This window comes from Paralichthys olivaceus, chromosome 1 (genome assembly GCF_024713975.1).
Source record: "Paralichthys olivaceus isolate ysfri-2021 chromosome 1, ASM2471397v2, whole genome shotgun sequence".
NCBI classification, from domain to species: domain Eukaryota; kingdom Metazoa; phylum Chordata; class Actinopteri; order Pleuronectiformes; family Paralichthyidae; genus Paralichthys; species Paralichthys olivaceus.
Genome location: NC_091093.1, coordinates 15,211,169 through 15,232,652, shown reverse-complemented (window position 1 = coordinate 15,232,652; position 21,484 = coordinate 15,211,169). Strand labels below are relative to the sequence as shown.

At 43.2% G+C, this 21,484-nt stretch overlaps 1 protein-coding gene across 8 annotated transcripts; it reads left to right on the top strand.

The window, feature by feature from the left end:
* Positions 1-135: 135 nt before the first annotated feature.
* On the top strand, positions 136-20,927 carry pax6b (paired box 6b). 8 transcript variants are annotated; one of them, XM_069522763.1, is made up of 15 exons: positions 138-280; positions 6,096-6,334; positions 9,120-9,193; positions 9,468-9,521; positions 10,280-10,303; positions 12,735-12,865; positions 13,192-13,227; positions 13,314-13,529; positions 13,898-14,063; positions 17,235-17,393; positions 17,669-17,751; positions 17,882-18,032; positions 18,558-18,670; positions 18,930-19,071; positions 19,796-20,927. In XM_069522763.1, exons 4-15 carry the CDS (start codon positions 9,509-9,511, stop codon positions 19,879-19,881), a joined length of 1,320 nt encoding a protein of 439 aa, XP_069378864.1. In that variant the 5' UTR covers positions 138-280; positions 6,096-6,334; positions 9,120-9,193; positions 9,468-9,508; the 3' UTR covers positions 19,882-20,927. The 8 variants fall into 8 exon arrangements, with proteins under 8 accessions (XP_019954489.1, XP_069378864.1, XP_019954481.1 ...); XM_020098922.2 differs by lacking the exon at positions 9,120-9,193 and having other exon boundaries at positions 139-280; XM_069522769.1 differs by lacking the exon at positions 10,280-10,303 and having other exon boundaries at positions 139-280.
* The last annotated feature ends 557 nt before the right edge of the window (positions 20,928-21,484 follow it).

Genomic DNA, 21,484 nt, shown 5'->3' with positions numbered 1-21,484 from the left:
CGTTCTGCGCCCTGTCCTGTCCAAGGTATGACGTCGACCCGTCGCTCCAGCCAATCACTGCCAACTCGAGGCTGATGCTGAAGGGAAAGTTGTTGGTAAGAGCTGCAGATTTTTTTCCACCGCTCGCATTGACATTTCAACTCCACGACGGATCCAAAGGTAGATAGATTCTTTGATCGGGACCTATACGTTTTCACGGAGGAGAGATCCGGGGGAAGGAAGGAAGAAGCGACTTTTACGCACAGGATACCGCTCAGACGAGTCTGCTGCCGCTTATCCGGTGAGTTTGAACGACATTTTTTTAAAGTTACTTTTCAACATTTAAAGCCCTTATACACTGATAATTGTCTTTCTGAGAAAATGTACGCGCAGCAAAATTGCGCACTCCTATGGCACATTTCCATGTTCCAACATTTACAGCAGAAAGCTGCAGTGCGCATGCAGACTGTGGTAAAGTTAGTTAGAATGATTGACTACGTTTCCCTGTCCAGGCTACAGGAGGTGCACACGCACACAAAGTTGAACAGTGCTTGTGTTGCTGCTGCCACACACATCCAGCGCGTAATTAGTGATCTTCACTGGGGAATTAAGCTTCGGTCACTTCTTAAAAGCGCCTAGTATTGCGAGCTTTACGCAAAGGGAAACGAAAGGGTTCGACCTGTCGTGAACTGAAAGTGTGGGCGATCCTTCCAGCTCCACTCGATCCATCCAGCTCCGGTGGAAACGAGGCTGTCCATCAGCGGTCTGTTTCACTTCTTCATCCTGCTGCAATCCACGTGTTTGTTAGTGGAGGGACAAGTTAATATGTCGGCCTGAATGTTGAGCATAAAAAGTCTTTATTGTAAAAACATTTGTCCACGTTTTGACAGCAACTTGCAGAAAAATTGGAGTGTGTCAAATGTCCCCGTTACAGGCCGATGCGCATGGATGAGAAATGACATGTTCGCCTTGCGGGTTTTCAGATTGGTTTTAGTCTATGGGAGACTGTGGGCCAAGTCGTTATCATCGCATTTATTTGTATTTGATTACAGTAGATTTTAGTGTTATTCGCAGTGAAATTTTCTTTCCTGTTCATTTCAAACAAATCCTCGTTATGTTGAAGATATGATCTTACTTCCAAACAGTAGCTGGGAGACTTTAGGTGCCTCAGGTCCACGCAGCTTCTTGTATGTTTGGATCCGGTGTTTCTGTCACGTTTGTCGTGTAGTGCAGTGACACCATCAGCCCCGGTGTTTATTCAGCCTTCAGCCTTTTGCCAGGAGAGGGCTTCTGTGGACTGCACACCCACAAGAAACCCCACATCCTCCATGCAGATTTGCAGGATCGCTGAACTACCTTAAAGAAACAAACAACTTTGAATTAAAGTGGCCATCAAAACATCCTCCTGCCTCGCGAAGAGGAAGAGGAGGGTGCACCACGCTTTATGTGAATTAACAGTTTATTTGTGTTCTTTATGTTTGAAAAGCACAAATAAATTGTTTGTTTCGGGCCTTTAAATGTAGAATAACACAATAAACATATGTGCAACCTTTTTCTTATTCTCTTGAAGAGCCACGGTGGATTTATCGACTCGGTGATGGAGTCATGTTTCCTTCAATTCACTTAATGTGCTGGGAAATGACTCGACGTTAATACATGTGCTTCTGTTCCGGGTGCGTGGCTCCTCCGTGCGCTGAAGTCGAACGCGCACGTGATTGTTAAATTATTGTAGATTAAAATTAAATGAATAAATAATGAAATAAAAAAAAACTGAAACATTGAAAGAGATGTAAAAGTAATAATGAATGCAAATGAAGCAGCGATGTCTTTTTAGACCTGACAGAACGAGGCTGTTTGATGGATGTCAGGTCACTTCAACAACAATGTAGGTCGACATTTGTGACGAGCATTGAGATAAAATAAATAAATAATAGTAATAATAAGAGTAGATATATTTTCATTAGATTTTTTAAACCAACTGTTATTTTTTTAACATTGATTTTCCTACCAAAATACTTGAAGTACTATCACTGAGAATAATATTTTAAAAAGCTAACTGGTAAACCAGTTAACAACAACAAAAATAGCAGTCACATAATAAAACTATTATATCATAATTTTAATATAATAGTAGAATAGTAATTTGGCAGGATATGATCTTAATGGGTGTGTTTGTTTGCGCAGCAGTGCGTAAAGCAGGTGTTTTAAAAAGTGCGGCCTGTAAATGATCCGTTTTTAATGAGCAGTAGGTAGAGTTGGGATTAGTGGGAGGTGATAATAAGCAGGCAGAATTTATAAAAGAAAACCAACAGGTTTTTACTGTTGTTCTCTCCTCAGGTCAGAACTTAACCGTCCCTGGACAACAACATAAACCAAACAGATCAATTACATGGATCAATATGCTCTCATTTGCCTCCTTGTATTTATTAACCTGTCAACAATCTTGTAGCAGTATTCTAAGATCTTGTAATAGACCTCCCCAGACGTCCTGATAAATCAAAGGTGAGTAAACTCTGACCTCCAGTGGGGGGGTCATCACAAAGGCAAACAATCAATGCTTGAATAAAATTTAAATAGAATAAATATAACTATATAGGAATTTATCTCATACTGAATTATATCAGCCAGTGGAGACCGAAGTGTCATCCTCAATAAAAAAGAAGCTATAAATGAGGTGGGTTTACCCTCCTCTTCATCTCCTGTCCAAAAACAATGCCACTGTTTGTCACTGCAGCTCCCTCCCTTTATGCTTTTCTTTTCTTTTCTTTCTTTATTTTGTATTTAAAAGTTTCTACAGGGGTACAAATACCACATTGCCTCAGGCTCAGGAGGAAAATAGCGACCAGATTAGGCTTTCTTTTCAAGGCCTATGACATTAGTTGCTGCTAATCCGAATTGGGCTAATTGCTTTCCCAACCTGAGCATATCACGATTTTTTTATTTTAAATCCACAGCTTTCCAGCGTATCCCTCACAAAACAAACAAACAAACAACAAAGACCGGAGAGGAAATATATGGCTCCCTGACAGTGCTGATAAAGCTGTATATACCTGGTTTATAGAAGGGAAGAAAAAACCCCAGAAATCTCTTGAGAGTGGAGACAACGAATTAGCTCTTGGAGCGGATTTACAGCTTAACCAAAGAAATCAATAACCTAGTGGAGGTATTGTTTCCAAAGAAAACTACTTGACACACTCATCAGGGAATCTGTCTTTTCAGCGAACAGGCAGGTTAGTGGTGAGAATTTTTTGACAGCTGCAGTCTGAAATTTACACAACAAAGCTTATAAAGAAGTATGTTTAATAAAGGACAGGAGGAAGATGTTGTGAGTTTTCTGCATCATTAGTGTTGGACTCAGATTGTTTTTATTATCATTACATTTTCTAATTCTTAAGTACATGTGCACTGAACTGACGCAGCAGCCAAAGCCACATGCACGAGTACGCACGGTTGAGTAAACACTGCAGAAGTTCAGACCTCTATATTCTTCTTCTTTCCCGTGTTACGCACTGCCTCTAACTTTTATCCAGTCCAAGTTCATTCTCTCAGATGTGCCAGAAAATTCGACCTTTAACCTCATGAAAACTGTGCAAACATGATTTTGCATGATAATGATTTTAAAAAAAGCTTTTTTTACTCCATGCGCCCCGAGTGTGTCCATGCTGAGCTGTACAGTAAACGTATACGTGGGGGGACTTGGAGAGAGGAGGTGGGTGTTTGTGGTCTGATGTATGTCTAATAGGAGGGGGGGTGGGGGGTCCTTGACGTGAAAATGTTTGGGGAACCCTTCGTCTCCCCTTCCCATGCACACACACAGCTGATATAAGCTGCGACCATTCACGGTAAGGCCGAGCCACCAGTCTGAGTGAGCGCAGAAACAAAGCAGGAAGGAGAAACAGATGAATGTGCTCGTTTAGTTTACGGGTTGTTTGATGAAGGAGCAGTGGCCAAAGTGTTGTTCCTCACCGCGGGACCCTCGGTGACAGTTTGAGCCGCTCCTCTCAGCTCATTATCTCGCCGGCCCACTGAGGGCCCCATTCAAGCCGGGCAGTCCCCCTCTCCCTCTCTCTCTCTCTCCCCTCTTTCTCTCTCCTCACCCCTCCTCTCTCTCTCTCTCTCTCTGGCAGAGTCGTTTGTCCACTCATTGAACTCGCAGTCAGGAATGCGATGGTTGTTAGGGAGCCCTCTTTCACCTCCAAAGTGTTTTATTGATGAGCTATGACTTCTCCTACTTTTTCACATGTCAAAGAAAGTCAAGTGTAGGCCTCCATGACTTCATTTCACGGCCCCCATCCTGAAAAAAGAAGCAATCTCTCTCTCTCCCCTCCCCCTGCTTATGCCTCCCCTCACTCACTCTCTCTCACTGCCCTTTGATGCACCCCATTTTTCTGCTTTGCTTTGGCTTCCACTTGCCTCATTCTCTTCCCCCCTTCCCCTTCGGTTCTTCTCCTCCTTTATAGGAGTAAAACGACGGGGCTCCTCATTGCCGAGACTGGTGCTGCCCAAAGGTCCGGGTGTGTGCTGCAAAAAACGGGCGCAGAGGGGTTGCTTTTGGGTGCGTTGAGGTGTGCCCTAATAGCCAGTCATTCAACCAGGGCGGGTTTTTTTCGGGGAGCGTGTGGCCATGGCTACACAGTCATTTGCTTTACTTTATTTACGCGTGCTATTTGCTGTCAGGTCGTAGGGGGAGTGACGTCGCCGTGCCTCGCAAATGTGTCCATAAAAAGCAGCCGAGCTTGCCCTAAAGGCTGCGCTCTTTTACGCACGGCGTTCTTGTTGACAGGAGGGGGGAGAGGCTGTTGCAGGGGGAAGGTGATACCTACAGAGAATCAACAAAAGCACGTGGTGGACATTTGTGATTGTTTTCAGTGAGAGTGGGCCATTTACAAAATCATAAAAGATTTCCAAACACATATGGTGTCATTTGGAGTTTTTGAAGAACATTTAAATTGTCCATACTGCACCAAATCTCTGTCCTCAAAACTTTGGCTTCTCATGTTTATAATGATCAATACCGATTTCTGTAGTAATTCATGTGTGAGGCTGATTTAAGGCGGTATGTGTTATTGTGGACACTGTTTACTGTCAGTGAGCTTCTCCTTCTGCAGCTCTATATTTAACCCAATGATGCTAAACCAAAGGACGCAACATGCATCCAAACTTTTCACCAGCATCGCTGTATGCATCTCTGCAACATTAACTGTATCTGCGACAAAGCTTTTTTTTCCCCCCCATCCAAGCCACGCTGCAGCTCTTTGTACATTTTATATGTAGCCTGTGTTGTACGAGCTCCAGTGTTCAGGCGCAGCGCAGTGCTACTCTGTCCCTCTACCCCCGCAGCTGTAGCCTCAGGTCCGGGCTGAACATGCCTGAGATTCCCCCTGCGCGCACTCGATTCAGCCTGGAAGAATAGAGCCTCTCCGTCCAATGGGTATTTTCCAAAGGCAGTTGCTCTGCAATAGGGGCAATATTCAGCAAGTGAGCGCAGGGTATTTGCATGCGTGGGCTGATTAGTGGGTTGGGGAAGACGACACACACACACACACACACACACACACACACACACACACACACACACACACACACACACACACACACACACACACACACACACACACACACTCTCTCTCTCTCTCTCTCTCTCTCTCTCTCTCTCTCGCGCTGTGGCTCGGCCCCGTTTCCCGCTTTGGCTGTGGCGCAGGGGGAAGTGTTTATATGGGGGATGATGACAGAGGTCGGGTCGCGCTAATGGGCCAGTGAAGAGCGGCGGAGGGAGGCGAGGCGATGCGAGGCGATGCGAGGCGAGGGCGCACACACAGCAGACCAGGAACACATACATTAATACACTTGTTCCATCACCAATCAGCATAGGTGTGCTCATTCTCTCTCGCCCCCCCCCCCCTTCCTCCTCCCTCTCCTCCTCCTCCTCCTTCTACCACCACTCACCCTCCCTCCTCTCCTCCCTCCTCTCCTCCCCCCCTCTCTCTTTCTCTCTTTCCCCACTCTCTCCCGTTCCGACTCGCTCATTCGCTCGCTCACACGCCAGCGCACATCCTCCGCCAAAGTCCGTGCGTCCTGACATCTGAGTTCACTGTCAATCTCTGTCTCCTTCGCAGGGATATCCCCTCCGTCTCCGCTGCCGAAGACCACTGGAAACTAATTTTTTCCCCGTCTTCGAAACTTCCCGAGAGAGAGAGAGAGAGAGAAAGAAAGAAAGAGAGAGACTGATCCTGGTCGGCGTTTTTTTTTCTTTTTAAAATCTCTTTTCTGTGAGGTGTGGAGTGAACTAGGCTGTATACTATATAGCCTGTAGTTTGCCAAGGACTTTGACAACGACGCAGGATGCCCCAAAAAGGTGAGACCCTGACTAAAAGTTTGTTTGTGTTGTTAAATGATGGAGTTGTTATTATTCGTGCCATGTCAAAAAATCTTATAATTATTATTATTATGATTATTATTCACGCATGTATAGGTTGAGGTTCAGTGGTGAGGTGTAATGCTTCTGGGCTGTGCAGCCTGTGTCTCTTGGCTGACTGGACTCTTGCGCAAAGTGCGAGCAGCCTTCAGCGTCTCTCGTCTGTTTTATGTGCTCATTTCTTCCCCCCGTTGTTGTCGTGTTTAGGCCCACGGATAGCTTACCGCTTATTTATGACAGCAAAGAGTAAAAAGTCACGTTGGGCCAGGACAGTGATCATCGTGGAGAATGGGGCGCAATGACCCGTTGAGGAAAGGTGTCAGATTGATTCATGCAGGCGAGTCACCCAAGCGCCTTCTTCTAAAAAAAAAAAAAGGCTCCATGAAGCCTCTTGGGGAGGAGGCCCGTTATTTATTTTATTTAAATATGTTTGTTTGTGTGTCAGAGGACATACAGCATTTTTTTTGTCAATACGCTGCTTCAACCTGCACATTAATGACAGCGAGTTCAACTACTTTTACATTTGACCACGGCAGAAAACGAGTCAGGTCATGTCTCCCGTTTGTCTAAAATATTAAATAATGCTTCGAAAATAACTTTTCAATTGTATAAAATTAATTCTAAAATATAGACACTGATTGCTGCTGCTTGTAAATTATTTTCTCAAAACAAATTAGGGAAATAGTAAAATAAAAATAAATAAATTAAAACAATGAAATGATACAATTTGAAGATGCATTTATCATAATTCAATTTGAGAAAATACAAATATATTACAAATTAAAAAGCAAAATTGTAGTGAAATGCTCGAGGTCTATAATAATGTTGATCATTTTATCCTGTTAATTAAATTACTGCTAATTACTAATTCACCAAGAATATTCTGCAATATTTAGAATAATATATATATATTTAAATCACCTCCACGTATATGTACATTTTCCCTTCTCTAGCCTGCACCTTGCACCGGGGCCTATACACGCACAGTTTCTGCATCTGAATGTTAGTGAGCGCAGCATCCAGCGGGCAGAATAAGCATGTTTGAATCAAGACATTGTTGTTAGGGATTACTAAAGGAAAAGAAATGCAGATTAGATCGTAGTTAACCTCAGGAACAACAACGTTTGAGCTTTCGACCTTAAATAAATGATTAACCACTTGGACCTTTGCGGGACTGAAAGCTACTGACTGCGGTGCAATTTCCAGGCTGCTCGGGCTTAATGACCACAATGGTTTTATTCTAAATATTTTTTTTGCAGCATTAACTTCAACATCAGGAGTAAAAAAAAATATTACTAATATGTGAATGATTTAGTGCTTGTTCCTAATGGTTTAATGTCATGCTAAAGAGGCTAATTCAGGCTGTGTGGGCCAGTGTGATGGAATCTGAATATGATTAATGAGCCACAGCCTGTTTGGTACAACGGCACAGAAAGCTACAGTGGGAATACACTGGTCCTGTGTGTGTATATAAATATAAATAAATACAAATACATACATGCATCTTTACAAACTAAAAACACATGCAGCCTGTTACACGTCCGTATATCAGGCCATGTTTTGCTTTGCACACACACAACACAAGTTTGCGCGGAGGGAGAAAATTGAAAACTTCAGACCTCTCCCTCCCTTGGCCCCCTTTTTATCTCTTCCCCCCTTTTCAATGGGCTTCTTTAATGCATTTGTCTTTTCCAATTGAGCGCCCTACTGCGCTGTTGTGCCTTTAAAAACCCGCTTTACAAGCCGCACCAGCAGCAGCAGCAAAATAACCTGCAAATATTTATAACGAGAAATTGCTTTTTTAAATTCTCGCTGAAAGAGAAAAAAACAAGATAAAGAAAAGAAAAGAGATGAAAAGAGAAGAGGAAGGAGAAAGAAAAAAAAAGCAGGGCTAAACAAAACCCCACATTCACGCACTGGCGGCACCGGGGTCACGGTCGTGTGTGTGTGTGTGTGAGAGAGAGAAAGAGAGAGAGAGAGAGTGTGTGTGTGTGTGTGTGTGTGTGTGTGTGTGTGTGTGTGTGTGTGTGTGTGTGTGTGTGTGTGTGTGTGTGTGTGTGTGTGTGTGTGAATGGTCCCGGAGGGGGTGGATGCATGCCTCCGGCTCTTTGTATTAATCTGAACTTGTTGGTATGTTTAGTGGGGAAGCTGTGTTTCTAGTCGCGGAGGCCGAGTTTTCGCCCCGGGTTTGAGAGGTGGATGGAGGCAGAGGAGAGAGAGGGAGAGAGAGAGAGAGAGAGAGAGAAAGAAAGGGAGAGAGAGAGAGAGAGGGGGGGGGGGGGGTGGATCAGCATTGTTAGAGTCCAGCAGGCTTTGTACACCAGCTTTGTACCCCCTCCTGGTCTGGACTTTTACAGAGCACTGAGGCGAGGTAGACAACGTGTGTCACTGTACAGTTTCCACCATGGACTCCACCAGAGGAGGGAAATCAAGTCCAGGAGAAAAAGAAAAAAATAATATAGAGGCACCTCTTGCTGAGAAGATGAGGGCTGATTTCTTTATATGAGCTTAAAAGAGAGAGAGAGAGCAGGAAAAGTCCTGAAGAGAGAATAGTGGACCCATAGAAACAGGCCCAACAGAGTGAGATGTTTAAAAAATAATAGCCTATAATGCTGTCAATTTGTACTTGATGTGCTTGGCCAGGATAAGTCTGACATGACAGATACAGCAGAGTGCATCAGTAGCAATGGCTGTGCTAATGTTGTTGTTTTGCTTTGTCCTATAGGGAGACATTAAGTAGTGCAAACGGCAGATGATTGACTAAATTGTTATAGAGTGGACAGTCAACTCTGTTTCCAGGCAAGTTTAATTAAAATACACTTAAAATACATACACTGCTGCAGGTTGTATTTTTATTTTTTTTAAAGATGAAATCAAACAGAATTCATCATGCATCTATAATGTTTATACACACCAGATGCACAAGATAAATAAAATTCTAATGAGATGAACGAGATGAAAAATAAAGTTTATTATAAAGAAATGTTGCAAATAATTTTGAAAATTAATTAAAGAAAAAAAAGGACATGTGATTTGATGCTAACCAACTTTGTTATTTCCCTGTGATGCTTAGAATACCACAACCAAGCCACGTGGGAGTCTGGCGTAGCCTCAATGATGCAGAACAGTAAGTTGATTTTTTATACATGTGCATTTTTATGTCTTGTTTTATATATAATCTTTGGAAACTTTGGAACACCCACTGACATTAAAGCTTATACGCACTGGTTGTTATAGATTTTTTTAAAGATGTATGTGCAGAGTAAAATGTGCATGACTTTGAGGGGCGGGGGGGGGGAGGGCAGTATTCTGTTATTTGATGTCCGTTTCATTGCTGTTAATTATTTTTTTCTATATTTCCAGTGATATGTATATATGCAAGTTATTATTGAACAAGTTAATCACACGTCGTCCTGCTCCAGGGAGAGAGACAGAGGGAGGGAGGGAGAATAGAGGGGGTTGGGATGAGAGGGAGATTTTTTTTTTTTGTTTCTGCTTGAGTTGGTATTAAATAATTGCACAGCCGTCTGCATTAGCGTTAGAGCTGGCTGCCAGGCTGCATACGAGATTAGCTGCGTATATAGAGGAGCCCTGCATGAAACATGAGGAATAGCAATAATGTCTTATGTAGATGAGTCCATATATTCTTCAGCGTGAAGTAGGAGGGAGAGGAAATGCTTTAGATTATAACCGCAGGCCTCACAGCGGAGGATAAATATTAACAACCATATTGTCGTGGGTGCCCATCAAAAACACCAAGTTTCTTATCGGCCTCTGTTAAGTGGCCCATGATGAGTTGAAATATCTGTGTTGTTCCTGGTGTGTGTGTGTGTCGAAACAAAAAAGGATAAACATGAAACATTCTCTCTCTTGCTGCTGGACAAGAGGTGTATGACATCTGTGATGAAGGTGTGTGGAATAATTTTATTATATTATTCTCCATATACCTTGATGACGTGTCTGTTATCGTGCTGTAATCTGTGCGCATTAGTGCCAATATGTTTTTGACTAATTCACTGTGGGACCACATGGCGGCTGGATGGTTGGATGATGTGTCAGAGATGATTCATGCGCAAATACAGAGAAATGTGTGATGAGAAATATTTTTCTTTTTACCAACTGGTGGCATCCATTCATTTTAGAGGAGGCCAGAGCGCAGTGATTCCTTTTCTTTCTTTTCTTTTTGCTTGCCAATTGTCCATTATTGAGATGATGGGGCCATATCAAAGCTGTGTACAACACCCTGCGCTCCTGCTTTGCTGCGGATTGATGTTAATGGGATGCTCCCCTGGCTTTGGCGTGTGATGTTTGGTGCGAATTGCCGAGGAGATATCATTGGGCCCGGCCCTTTGGGTTGTCTAAAGGTCGCAGCGGCCTCGGTGGCTTTTGTGCTAATAACTCCTGGGTGTATATGGTGGGGAGCGTCCAAATTGACACCATATGTTTTCCTATTAGTCGACTTGCAATAGAATACAAGGCGCGTAATCAGCGCCAGCGGGCGAGATCGACTCTTGGGCACTTGAGGGAATTGTACCATGATTAAGACTTAACCTTAGGAGAGTTTAAATGTGATGTCCTTATCTGACGGTTTTATCGATCTGGAGGATTTATAATGGTAGTTATAAATCAGAGATGATGGAGGAGATCCTGCACAACCCGCAGAGCAGGGCTGCTTAGTGCGCATAGGCCAATTTCAGCATGAGAAGTCTATTAATTCCACTTAATCCTGGAATTACCAAAGAGCAGGAGGGATGATAATGGATTTACTGTCAATCAGATCCACACAGGAAGATTATTACACGTTAGTGGCCAAAAGGGATCTATGGCTCAGTTTAACAGGTTTTAGGAGATTTCTATACAATTAAAGTCTCCAGTTTAAAAGCAGAGTCCTGTGACACATTTCAGAGTAAAGACGCCTACCGATTGCTCACAACAGGACTGCAGTGGCTGTGAGCATTTGTTGTCAAATACAAACAAGGGGGGAAAAAACGGCATGTCACTTTTAATATGTTAAGATTCCAGGCGCGCCCTCGTTTCTGTGACCGCGCGTAGCCCCTGGCCACCTTAAAACGAAGTCTCCCTCGGAGGGTAAACGAGTAGCGTCCAATTTTGTCTGAGTGATATCCAAATGCAGACAGAAAGGGTCGTTTTATCATGCTACTATTTGTCGTGACGATGCGATTTTCAAAAGCAGAGCGGTGTCATAAAGTGACATGCCTGCCACAAGTGCTCCAACTGATCTTTTCAATTAGCCTCCCATGCATGATCCGAGGCGACTTCCGCCTATTTCCAGAAATTAAGCTCAAACTTGACGTGCAGCTAGCTTTATTTTAAAGACAAATGTCAGGCAGGCTCATCATATTTTCCCCCTCTTCTATATTTGGAGCTTATTTATTGCTAAGGAGCCTCTGCTCCCGGAGTCAATGTACCGGGCGGCAGCGCAGGGGAAGGCAGCGGAGAGGCAGAGCGCGGCGCAGGCACTCCGGGGAGTCAGCTCTCCCTTTTGGCTTCAGGTTTGCGGGATTTTTCTGCACTATAGAAAGATTCCATTGAACTATTTAGGGATAATATCTAAAAAGCGACATTTTTAAGAGAACAACCAATGATAAAAATAGCTATTTTGGAGCTAGTATCATGTGTATTGCCTGTTTTATCCGTGCGTAATTATGGTGCGTTTTGGATGATTATCCAAAGAAGGAGTTGTCGATTTAAGGTCGTTTTTCAAAAAGCGATGCAGTTGAATGAGAAGCTAATTTAACACATTTTCACAGGTCTGCTGGTTTGTGTGTAGTTGTCGGTGTTGCTGGTTATTATTCTGAGGATAGGTTGTGGATGAGGTGCTGGTGTTGGTGCTGAGCAGCAGCTGTACACGAGGGGATGGAGATAACGGTGCGACGAGTTTTAATACGGAAGTTTAGCGGTTTGATAAAAGGTGGACAGACTCACTTGTTCAGATGTTACCGGAGGAAAAACATATTGTGGTGTTTTGATTATGTTTGCCAGACGCTGCTGTTTCTATTTAAACCCATGGTACTGCATGTGTTACTGAATTACTGCGCAATGTTGAGGGGAGTGTTCCGAGAGATTTTTTAAAGAGAAATGTTACGTTAGTTTTTAACATCTTTGACTCTTTAATATTCTGAAGTCAAGTCCAATGAAAACCTCCAGCGCCTCTGTATCCTGTCTCCATATTCCATCTTTAACTCGAGTCTCCTGCGCGTAAATAAAAACCCATTCTCCTCATCACTAAATGAACAAAAACAATAATCTGCTTTACCTCATGTGTTTTCCACGGGTCCTGCTTTATGATGTGATGACCGCGATGCTTTTTGTTTTCTAGGTCACAGTGGCGTAAACCAGCTTGGTGGTGTGTTTGTTAATGGTAGACCGCTGCCGGATTCCACCAGGCAGAAAATAGTTGAACTTGCTCACAGTGGCGCTCGACCCTGCGACATCTCCAGGATACTGCAGGTGACAACCGCACCTCTCTCACAACACTAAACTGTTTCATCCAGACTTTGTTTTCAGTGGATTCAGCCTGAAAAAAAAGACAGAAATTAAAGCAAAAACTATGAAGGACATAACGGTAGGGTTTATGCTTTAAATCAATGTTACTTGTTACCATTTCTTTCATTCGTGGCTCGCTTTAAAATAAAATATTATGTATTAAAAACTAATACATGATTTAAAAAAAAGCCAACAGCAAGGAAAGTAATCTGCCTGCTATTTATTAAGAACACATCTATTGCAAGAAAATGCCTAATATACCATTCAAGGCATATTCTTTGTGTTTATAGACCCATGATGAAGTCCAAGTGCTGGACAGTGACAAGGTGATAATTCTTTGACGCCTTCATAGAAATTCCGCTACATAGTCGTAAATAATGTATGTGAATTGTGTCTTTTGTTTTCCATCCAGGTATCCAACGGCTGCGTGAGCAAGATCCTGGGCAGATACTATGAAACTGGCTCCATAAGACCGAGAGCGATAGGCGGCAGCAAGCCCAGGGTCGCCACTCCGGAGGTGGTCGCGAAAATCGCGCAGTACAAGCGGGAGTGTCCGTCTATCTTCGCGTGGGAGATCCGCGACAGACTGCTGTCGGAGGGGGTCTGCACCAACGACAACATACCCAGCGTAAGTGCGCACACCGCAAGTTGTGTGCATGATTTAATTTGCCACATGAAATGACTTTTTTTCTCATGCACTGGAGGAAGAGGAGATGGGCATCCAACCATTCACTCTTATGAAATACTCTGCTTTTTCAAAGTGTGGCGCACGCATTACTGCGTCCGTGATCAAGCGAACATATACAGTCAATTAGAAGGAGCTCGTTGTCCATTTGCTCACATTTATTATGATTATATGGCGAGTGTGCGCGCGCAACTGAACCCGCTGCACACCCCCATCTTTACGCGCGCCTTAATAGGAACACACAGATTCTGCATGCGCTCCATCTAATCCCAATCCTTTTTTTAATATATCATATGTAATTTGTCATTCAGGTGTCATCGATAAACAGAGTCCTCCGCAACCTGGCTAGTGAAAAGCAACAGATGGGCGCAGATGGCATGTATGACAAGCTGAGAATGCTCAACGGTCAGACAGGAACTTGGGGGACCCGGCCCGGCTGGTACCCCGGAACATCGGTGCCAGGGCAGCCCAACCAAGGTGAGCCTCATTATCACACGGTGGCAATAAAGACACCTTGACGCATGTGTCCATATACGTCTGATTTGGACTCTGGAGCTCAGTAAACTTTACGGCCAGTCTCAGAAACATATGTGACTTGTGATTGTGGGGGTTTAAGGTTATAGAAGCATTAAGGTGAAGCCCACAGGCGTCACCTTAGATAATCATGTAGAAATAAAAAATAAATTTCAAGACTCCAGTGGTTCCGGTCCACGGCTCTGTTTGCAGGAAGGTATTGTATTGGCATGCTTTGATGCCCTGAACAAGACCCCCAATTAAGAGTGGTCGATTAGAGGAAACCATGGGCCATGCATGCAGTCTGAATGCCTCCACTGTCCCAGACATGGATGTGCGTGACAGCGGCTTGTCCTTTCAGCAGAGGTGTCCGTCCAACAGCCTGCTCCTTCCTCCCCTCCTGACGGGGAGGCAGAGCCGGGGAGCTGTGCGCTCGGGATATTAGTACAAAGGAATGTTTTCCTTCACACGCAATGATTGGTTATGGGAACGGCCCGCACTACATGTAATTGCTCATTAGAGAGGGCTTTGTCTCTCATTATGGCAACATGCAGGAGTGTGGAGATGGCAGGGCTGATGTGGAAATGTTCCACTTCAGAGGGTTTCCTGTGTCGGCCCACTGCAGGCCCAACACGGAGCAGAATTATTATTATTATTTTCGAATAAGGAAGAGAGGGGAGGAAATGCAAGCGGCGGAATTCAGTCTTTACGCGGAATACAAATAATTTGCATTTGTTTGACGACTATGTGGACACGTGGGGCTGTTGTTAACAAGCAGTAAAGCGGAAGGGATCATTTCAACAGCTCAAATAATTCAACCAATTGAATAATCTTTAACAACAAATGTATTAAATTTGTTATTATTTTTATTCTTATTATTTTACAATTTTATTTTACAATATAATAATAATAATCATAATAATAATATGACTATATTATCTAAAATATAAAGTATTATTATCCTAAATGCTATTTTACCTTATTAAATATTACTGTATTTATCTGTTAATTCAGATAAATTATTATTATTTTCTTATAAACGCTGATATGTAATAATTTTCATAAATACATATTTTAATCGATTTTTCATAATTATTGTTTACCAAAAATAATATTGATAATAATAAAACAATAACAATAATATCAACAATGATAATAATAATAATGGTAAATCAGTTGTCTCAAGGGAACGAAAAAGCTGTTTTCCATGCGTCAGCCGGGTGAGCAGATATAAAGGCGACATGGAGAGTGACAGGGCCCCAAAAGAAGACAACTCTATCCAAAGAGGAACGAATAAAACTCCTCTCCGATTCCGCTCTTTCATCCCTTTCTCATTCGCCGGCTATATGCCTCTAAATCCCGTCTATAGGATTTAAGTCTCTCACTTTCTCTTTCAGTTCTAAGCGGTTTCTCAAGAGTGTTTTGATCCGGTCTCAGCAGCTGAAAGGTGCCGCAATTGGTTCGGTATCTCTCTCTCTCTTTTTTTGCTGCTGCTTTTCCGCCTCACTGGCTGAGACATCGTGATACTAAAGAATGAGTTTATTTCCCAGCGCTTTTATAAAGAAAACAAATCCCATCCCAGCGTCACTGGGTCTGGCAGACGGATAATAGCTGCACATTCACTTCTTTTTATGGATTAGCCGGAGTAAAGAAACACACATAGCGTGGATACAAACTATTGGCCTATAGAGAAGAATACTTTTTAGTCTAGTTTTCTTCTTTTTTTTTGCAGCGAGGGAAATTGTCAAAAAAACCAGTCTCTTCAGGTTCCTCCACTGAAGCAAGACTTGCACATATAGGCGCACTGGATATATTCCACTTTCTCTGCTGAAGAAAATGTGCAAAGGGTTTTTAGAATTTCTAGACAACTTTATGCTCACCCTCAGTTAATCTAACGTGTATATTTTTGGGCAAATACGCAGGAGCTTTGGTGCATGTGGCTGCACAGGTCCATCCCTGCAACAAGTCCTGGAGCAAGGCACCACTCGCTCAATCCAAACATCAACAAAATCCGCATGCAAAAAAGCTGAAAATGAGTCCAAGCCATTACATCAGGGAGATATTGCATAAACCACCCTCTATCGTAGCGCAGCCCCCTCCTGCTTAATTTCGCATTAACTTCTCGGTGTGATAATGATGTCCCCCAACAACCAGACAAGACATTTAGTCGATAAGCCTCGCCCTGCCACTGAAGGGGAGCCTTCGGGCCTCACACCGGCGGACAAGCATGGCGCAGTGAATAGATTGGCCTTATTTTGGGTTGTTCAGGGGGTTGCATGCTCTCTCCTCACTCATTTGTTTCCAATTGAAGACAGAAATCCTGACTGGCGTGTAGCTGGGCCGGGGGGACGTGATTAATGATGGCCGTGGATAAGGGTTAACACACTGGACTCAAAGCTCCGTTGACTGGGGATCCTCGTGCGCACAATGCCAAAAGCACTACAGCCTGTGCGCCTCCAGAGAGAGAGAGAGAGAGAGAGAGAGAGAGAGAGAGAGAGAGACAATCCTTTTGTCATCCCCTCCAATAGCCCCCCCCCCCACAGCACCCACCCACCCATATATTACACCCACCGAGGGCTCACCGCTCGTCCCCTGACTGTGTCCATAGTTTAATGGTTTCCCTTACTCCTGCAGGCATTGTATCATTCTGAAAAGCGTCTTCTCCTATTCAAGAAGTTGGTGGTCACCTCAATGGCTATACCAACGCCCATATGGGAACGACCATTGAGGCATTGCTCTGCCCTAGAAAAAAAAAAAAACAAGGGTTGGGGGGTAGGGGGCTGGTGGAGAGTTTGGGGTTTTAATACATTTCATAGGCTGTGAAAAGAGTTTCCCCACATCTTGTCACATTTCTCTTAACCTTTTCACAACACACGCCATTGTTGAAGCGCGATAAGTGCGCAGAGGCCTTTCCCCCTCCACTCTGTTTTTCCCACAATATTTTATAAACACAACAATAACAAAACGAAATGTGGCAACAATAATTTCTCTGACTTTTTGAATGAAATCCACCCTAATCGTGGCTTTTAATTAATGATGTCGCACCGTGAAACAACAGGCAGACCCGAGAATTAATTACTCAATCAACCTAATTGAATGTGTGTTTCCATTATATGTCCTCTCTTTATTTTGCAGATGGCTGCCAACAACAAGACGGCGCGGGAGAAAACACAAACTCCATCAGCTCGAACGGAGAGGACTCAGAGGAGACACAGATGCGTCTGCAGCTCAAGAGGAAACTACAGAGAAACCGCACGTCCTTTACGCAGGAGCAGATCGAAGCGCTGGAAAAAGGTGCAATAATCAGTCGATAATTAATGACTATGTGTAGGGGTGTTAATATAATTTGAGAAGCGCTGTTTTAATCAATACAAATAAACGCACTCCTGAAACCTAAAACAAATATACGGTTTACAATTTAACGAATGACAACAATTAAAAATGAAGTGGTTAATAAGTAATAGTTCACTGAGACAAAATATTCCAGCACGATTTTAATCAACCTCCACCTGATTTCTTGTTCATTTACTGACATTGTTGCTGTTGTGCCATTTCTCCTTTACGCACAGAATTTGAAAGAACTCATTATCCAGATGTCTTCGCGCGCGAGAGACTAGCAGCGAAGATCGACCTGCCCGAAGCAAGAATACAAGTGAGTGAACAAGCAGCTGCTTTCACAGAGCATTTCTCATAACGTCACAGAGAAGTGGAGAGAGAGAGAGAGAGAGAGGAAGGAGGAAGGAGGAAATCTAACGTGACGTTTTTTCCTCCATTTTTCGCAGGTATGGTTTTCAAACAGAAGAGCAAAGTGGAGGCGAGAGGAGAAGCTGCGGAACCAGCGCCGCCAGGCCAACAACTCCTCCAGTCACATCCCCATCAGCAGCAGCTTCAGCACCAGCGTCTACCAGGCCATCCCACAGCCCACCACACCGGGTAGGTCCTCTACAGCTGGGGCAAAGTTCACAGGACAACCCCCTATACCCCTTAGAATAACATTAAAACTCCATATTATAATAAACCAACTCTTTTGCTGCAAAAATGACTGCTTTAACAAAGGGGGGTGACCACACGTTACTGTTCATGAGTTTAGGTAAAAGATCACTTTACACTGACAGCCTGCACGCTGGGTGATACAAATGGTGAAGAGGCCTCGGTGGCTGCGCTCTGCTTCACATGTAACACCAGTGGTTTCCTTTGGATGGATGATTGAGCAAAACTTCTCAGCTGACTATCTGCGTAATTACCAAGTCAGGCACGAGGGCACACCGGCAGAACTGAAGCTGGCGCTCACAAGTCAATCACCTGAGACACACATGCACAGGAGTCACTGTCCAGGCCTGTCAGACTGTCAAAAGGCCTCACCCTATTTCCCCAGTTCTGAAGCGAGTCTCTCACACTGGAGTTTCACTGTGTGTGTTTTCTGTGCCTCTAATCAAATGTTTGTATTTTCACTCACAGTGTCTTTCACCACGGGGTCAATGCTGGGCAGACCTGACTCTGCACTCACAAACACCTACAGTGCGCTGCCCCCCATGCCCAGCTTCACCATGGCAAACAATCTACCTATGCAAGTAAGTTTCAGCAAATTCCTCATGACTCAATACAAGTTTAAAAAATGTGTGTATTTTATGTAAAAAGTATGATTTAAATTATGTTTCCTGGCCAAACACTTTCCTTTAAATCGTCTGTTTAATAAAAGTATATAGGTTTCTGATAGGAACAGAACGGAAATTATGAATACAATTAAAACATGACAAGCTTACAGTATCACAGACTATACTGAGCTGATGGTTGGCTAAGCTAATGTAATATTCTTTCCCCCATCTATAGCCCAGCCAGACCTCCTCTTATTCCTGCATGCTGCCTACCAGTCCGCCTGTGAACGGGCGGAGCTACGACACATACACGCCCCCTCATATGCAGGCACATATGAACAGCCAATCAATGACCACTTCTGGTACCACCTCAACAGGTAGGCAGAAAATATTCATTGTTTACCAACATGCTTGGGAACCAATCCAATCGAATCGTGCACTCTTTCGAGAAATATCTGCCACCTTTCCTGTAATTAGGGGGTACTACATAGCCATCTTTGATTCATGATCTGTCACGGCAACTTTCCTTTAACCACCCCCCCCACCCACCGTCCTCTTCGGGCCATTTCGAGACTCTTCATGGTTTAAACATCATGCGGATCACTATCTCTACATTTCATATCATCCTCAGTCTGCAGCTGCATGAAAGGAGCTCATTCCATCGCCATCATGTCAGTCCCACTCATCCAGCCCATAGTTTAGTTCCACCCCATTAGGGTGCTGTTACCCAGAGCCATATATACTGGTTATAGTCATGAAGAGTTAATCATGCATAACCACATTTCCTCTGTGCTAAATTGCTAATTAATTTGATTCATTTGCTGTTGTACTCTCTCTATTTAAATGCCGTTGCCAAAGCCTCAATTTATTGAGCTTGCAAGCATTTTACCGAGCGACCACGTGCAGAGCGTTGACTCGCTGCAGCCTCACTGCATGTTTTTACTGTTTGCAAGCTTTTAAAAACATATTGCTTTGTACTACAAGGCTAACTAAAGTTCATCCATTCATCTAATTCAGCATGCTGACTTTCAAGGCTTTCTTTTTCATTACTTCTATTATTTCTTTGAACTGATGTCTTTATCTTTCTGTCTCTCTCTGTAGGACTCATCTCTCCTGGAGTGTCTGTCCCTGTCCAAGTACCAGGGAGCGAGCCTGACATGTCTCAGTACTGGTCCAGACTACAGTAGAGAGAAGAGCTACTTCACCCTGTAACCACCCACTTCACCATCGCCCTCCGGCAGTGCTCCTCACACATACACGGCACAGGAGAGTAGAGAAGGCGAGAGAGGGTTGAGAAGAGGCAAAGGAACAGGAGAGGAGATGAAGAAAGAAAGGAAGAATGCAAGAGAAAGAGAGAGAGAGACTCTGGGAGAGCCTTGGGACGTCTGGGCTTTGTTTTTCCATTGGGACTGTGTGCTGTTCTGTAGCTCTAGGCACAATCAAACGAGGACTTGGAAGAGAGAACAATGGAAAGACAGAAAAAAATGGACCTCTGTAAAGTGCCCGGTGTTAAATTTCTATGGAACAAAAACTTATCTGTTTTTTTTTCTATTTCCAACTTCAGTCATTGTTTCCTTTTTTCTCTGGTGTGTTAGTAAATGGCCATTTGTATGTTAATATGAAAAACCAAGATCAAGTACTGATAGATGGACTGCTAGAAAACCATGTTGGTCTTGGGTTTGTTTGCGAGAGGAGAACCTGAGCGATTCTGCCATGACTATCTTTTAATCTGCTTATATCGAGACTTTCTACCAGCCTTTTGCATGGTCTCTGGACGCTGTTGCATATCATTAAAGACGAAAAAGCTGGAGGGAAGACTCTTACTGTGTCGAAAAAAAATATTTATTGATCTTATTTCTTTACAAATGGATATTTAGCAGAGGAAACTCTAAACTCGATCCTTCCACTGAGGCTGTGGTCTTGACTCCTCTGACACTGGCCTACGTTTGCTGGCTTATTAGACACGGACCACTATCAACAGCTCAAAGTGCACAGAGACGGTGCAACACGTGACACAACATGGACCTCTCGCTTCGGTGGTTGGATTGACTCTAGATTACCACGAAGAACTTTAAATGTGGGGAAACAGGTGTAAAAGAAAAAACCTGTAGTCTGTAAATGGTAGACTGCGTCTTCGATATAATCCAGTTTGTTTATGTCAAAATGTAAAGTACTTGTCTTCCCTAGAAATCTTCCAGAAAGATTTCTCCAATAAAAGTTGATTTCATTTATATCCCCGAGAATATTCTATAAATGTTCCATGCATCATAAAATACATTACTTTAGGGTCAGGTACAATTTGTCTCTTAGGTATAGTTGTATTATAGTGTCCTATGGTCAAAATTCTTTTTGTGCAACTAGAAATATTTAATTCCTATAATTATGATTAAACATTGCTTGACAGAGTTTTAAACTTAAGTGTTTGGCAGTTGTTTACAAGTACATATCAGATTTAATCATTGTTGATTGTAAAACAGACCAAAGCCTTTGTATTTCATCTAGTACACAATGTTTTTTTAAGATATTAGTCCTTGTGTTGCAAAAACTTCTTTTTGTAAACACGTTCTGTTCGATTACATTGGCTTGGAGTTCGTGAGACTGCAGTCGAACCCTGCAGTCCGTTATTTATAATTGAAGACCATGGGAGGGTTTTTCTAGCATCATCTGTCATGCTCTTGTTGAGTTTTGCATTTATTTCAGTGTGTACATAGAACATGGACACATACTGGGTTTACGTCTGAGCAATGCTTCTGAGATAAAAAAAAAAAAAAAAAACGTCTACACGCTGTC

Bases quoted from the DNA above. Each gene is read 5' to 3' on its own strand.
- pax6b (XM_020098922.2), top strand. The intron at 10,304-12,734 runs GTGTGTGGAATA...TTTGTTTTCTAG, and splicing joins GTATGACATCTGTGATGAAG to GTCACAGTGGCGTAAACCAG. The intron at 17,394-17,668 runs GTGCAATAATCA...CTTTACGCACAG, and splicing joins GATCGAAGCGCTGGAAAAAG to AATTTGAAAGAACTCATTAT.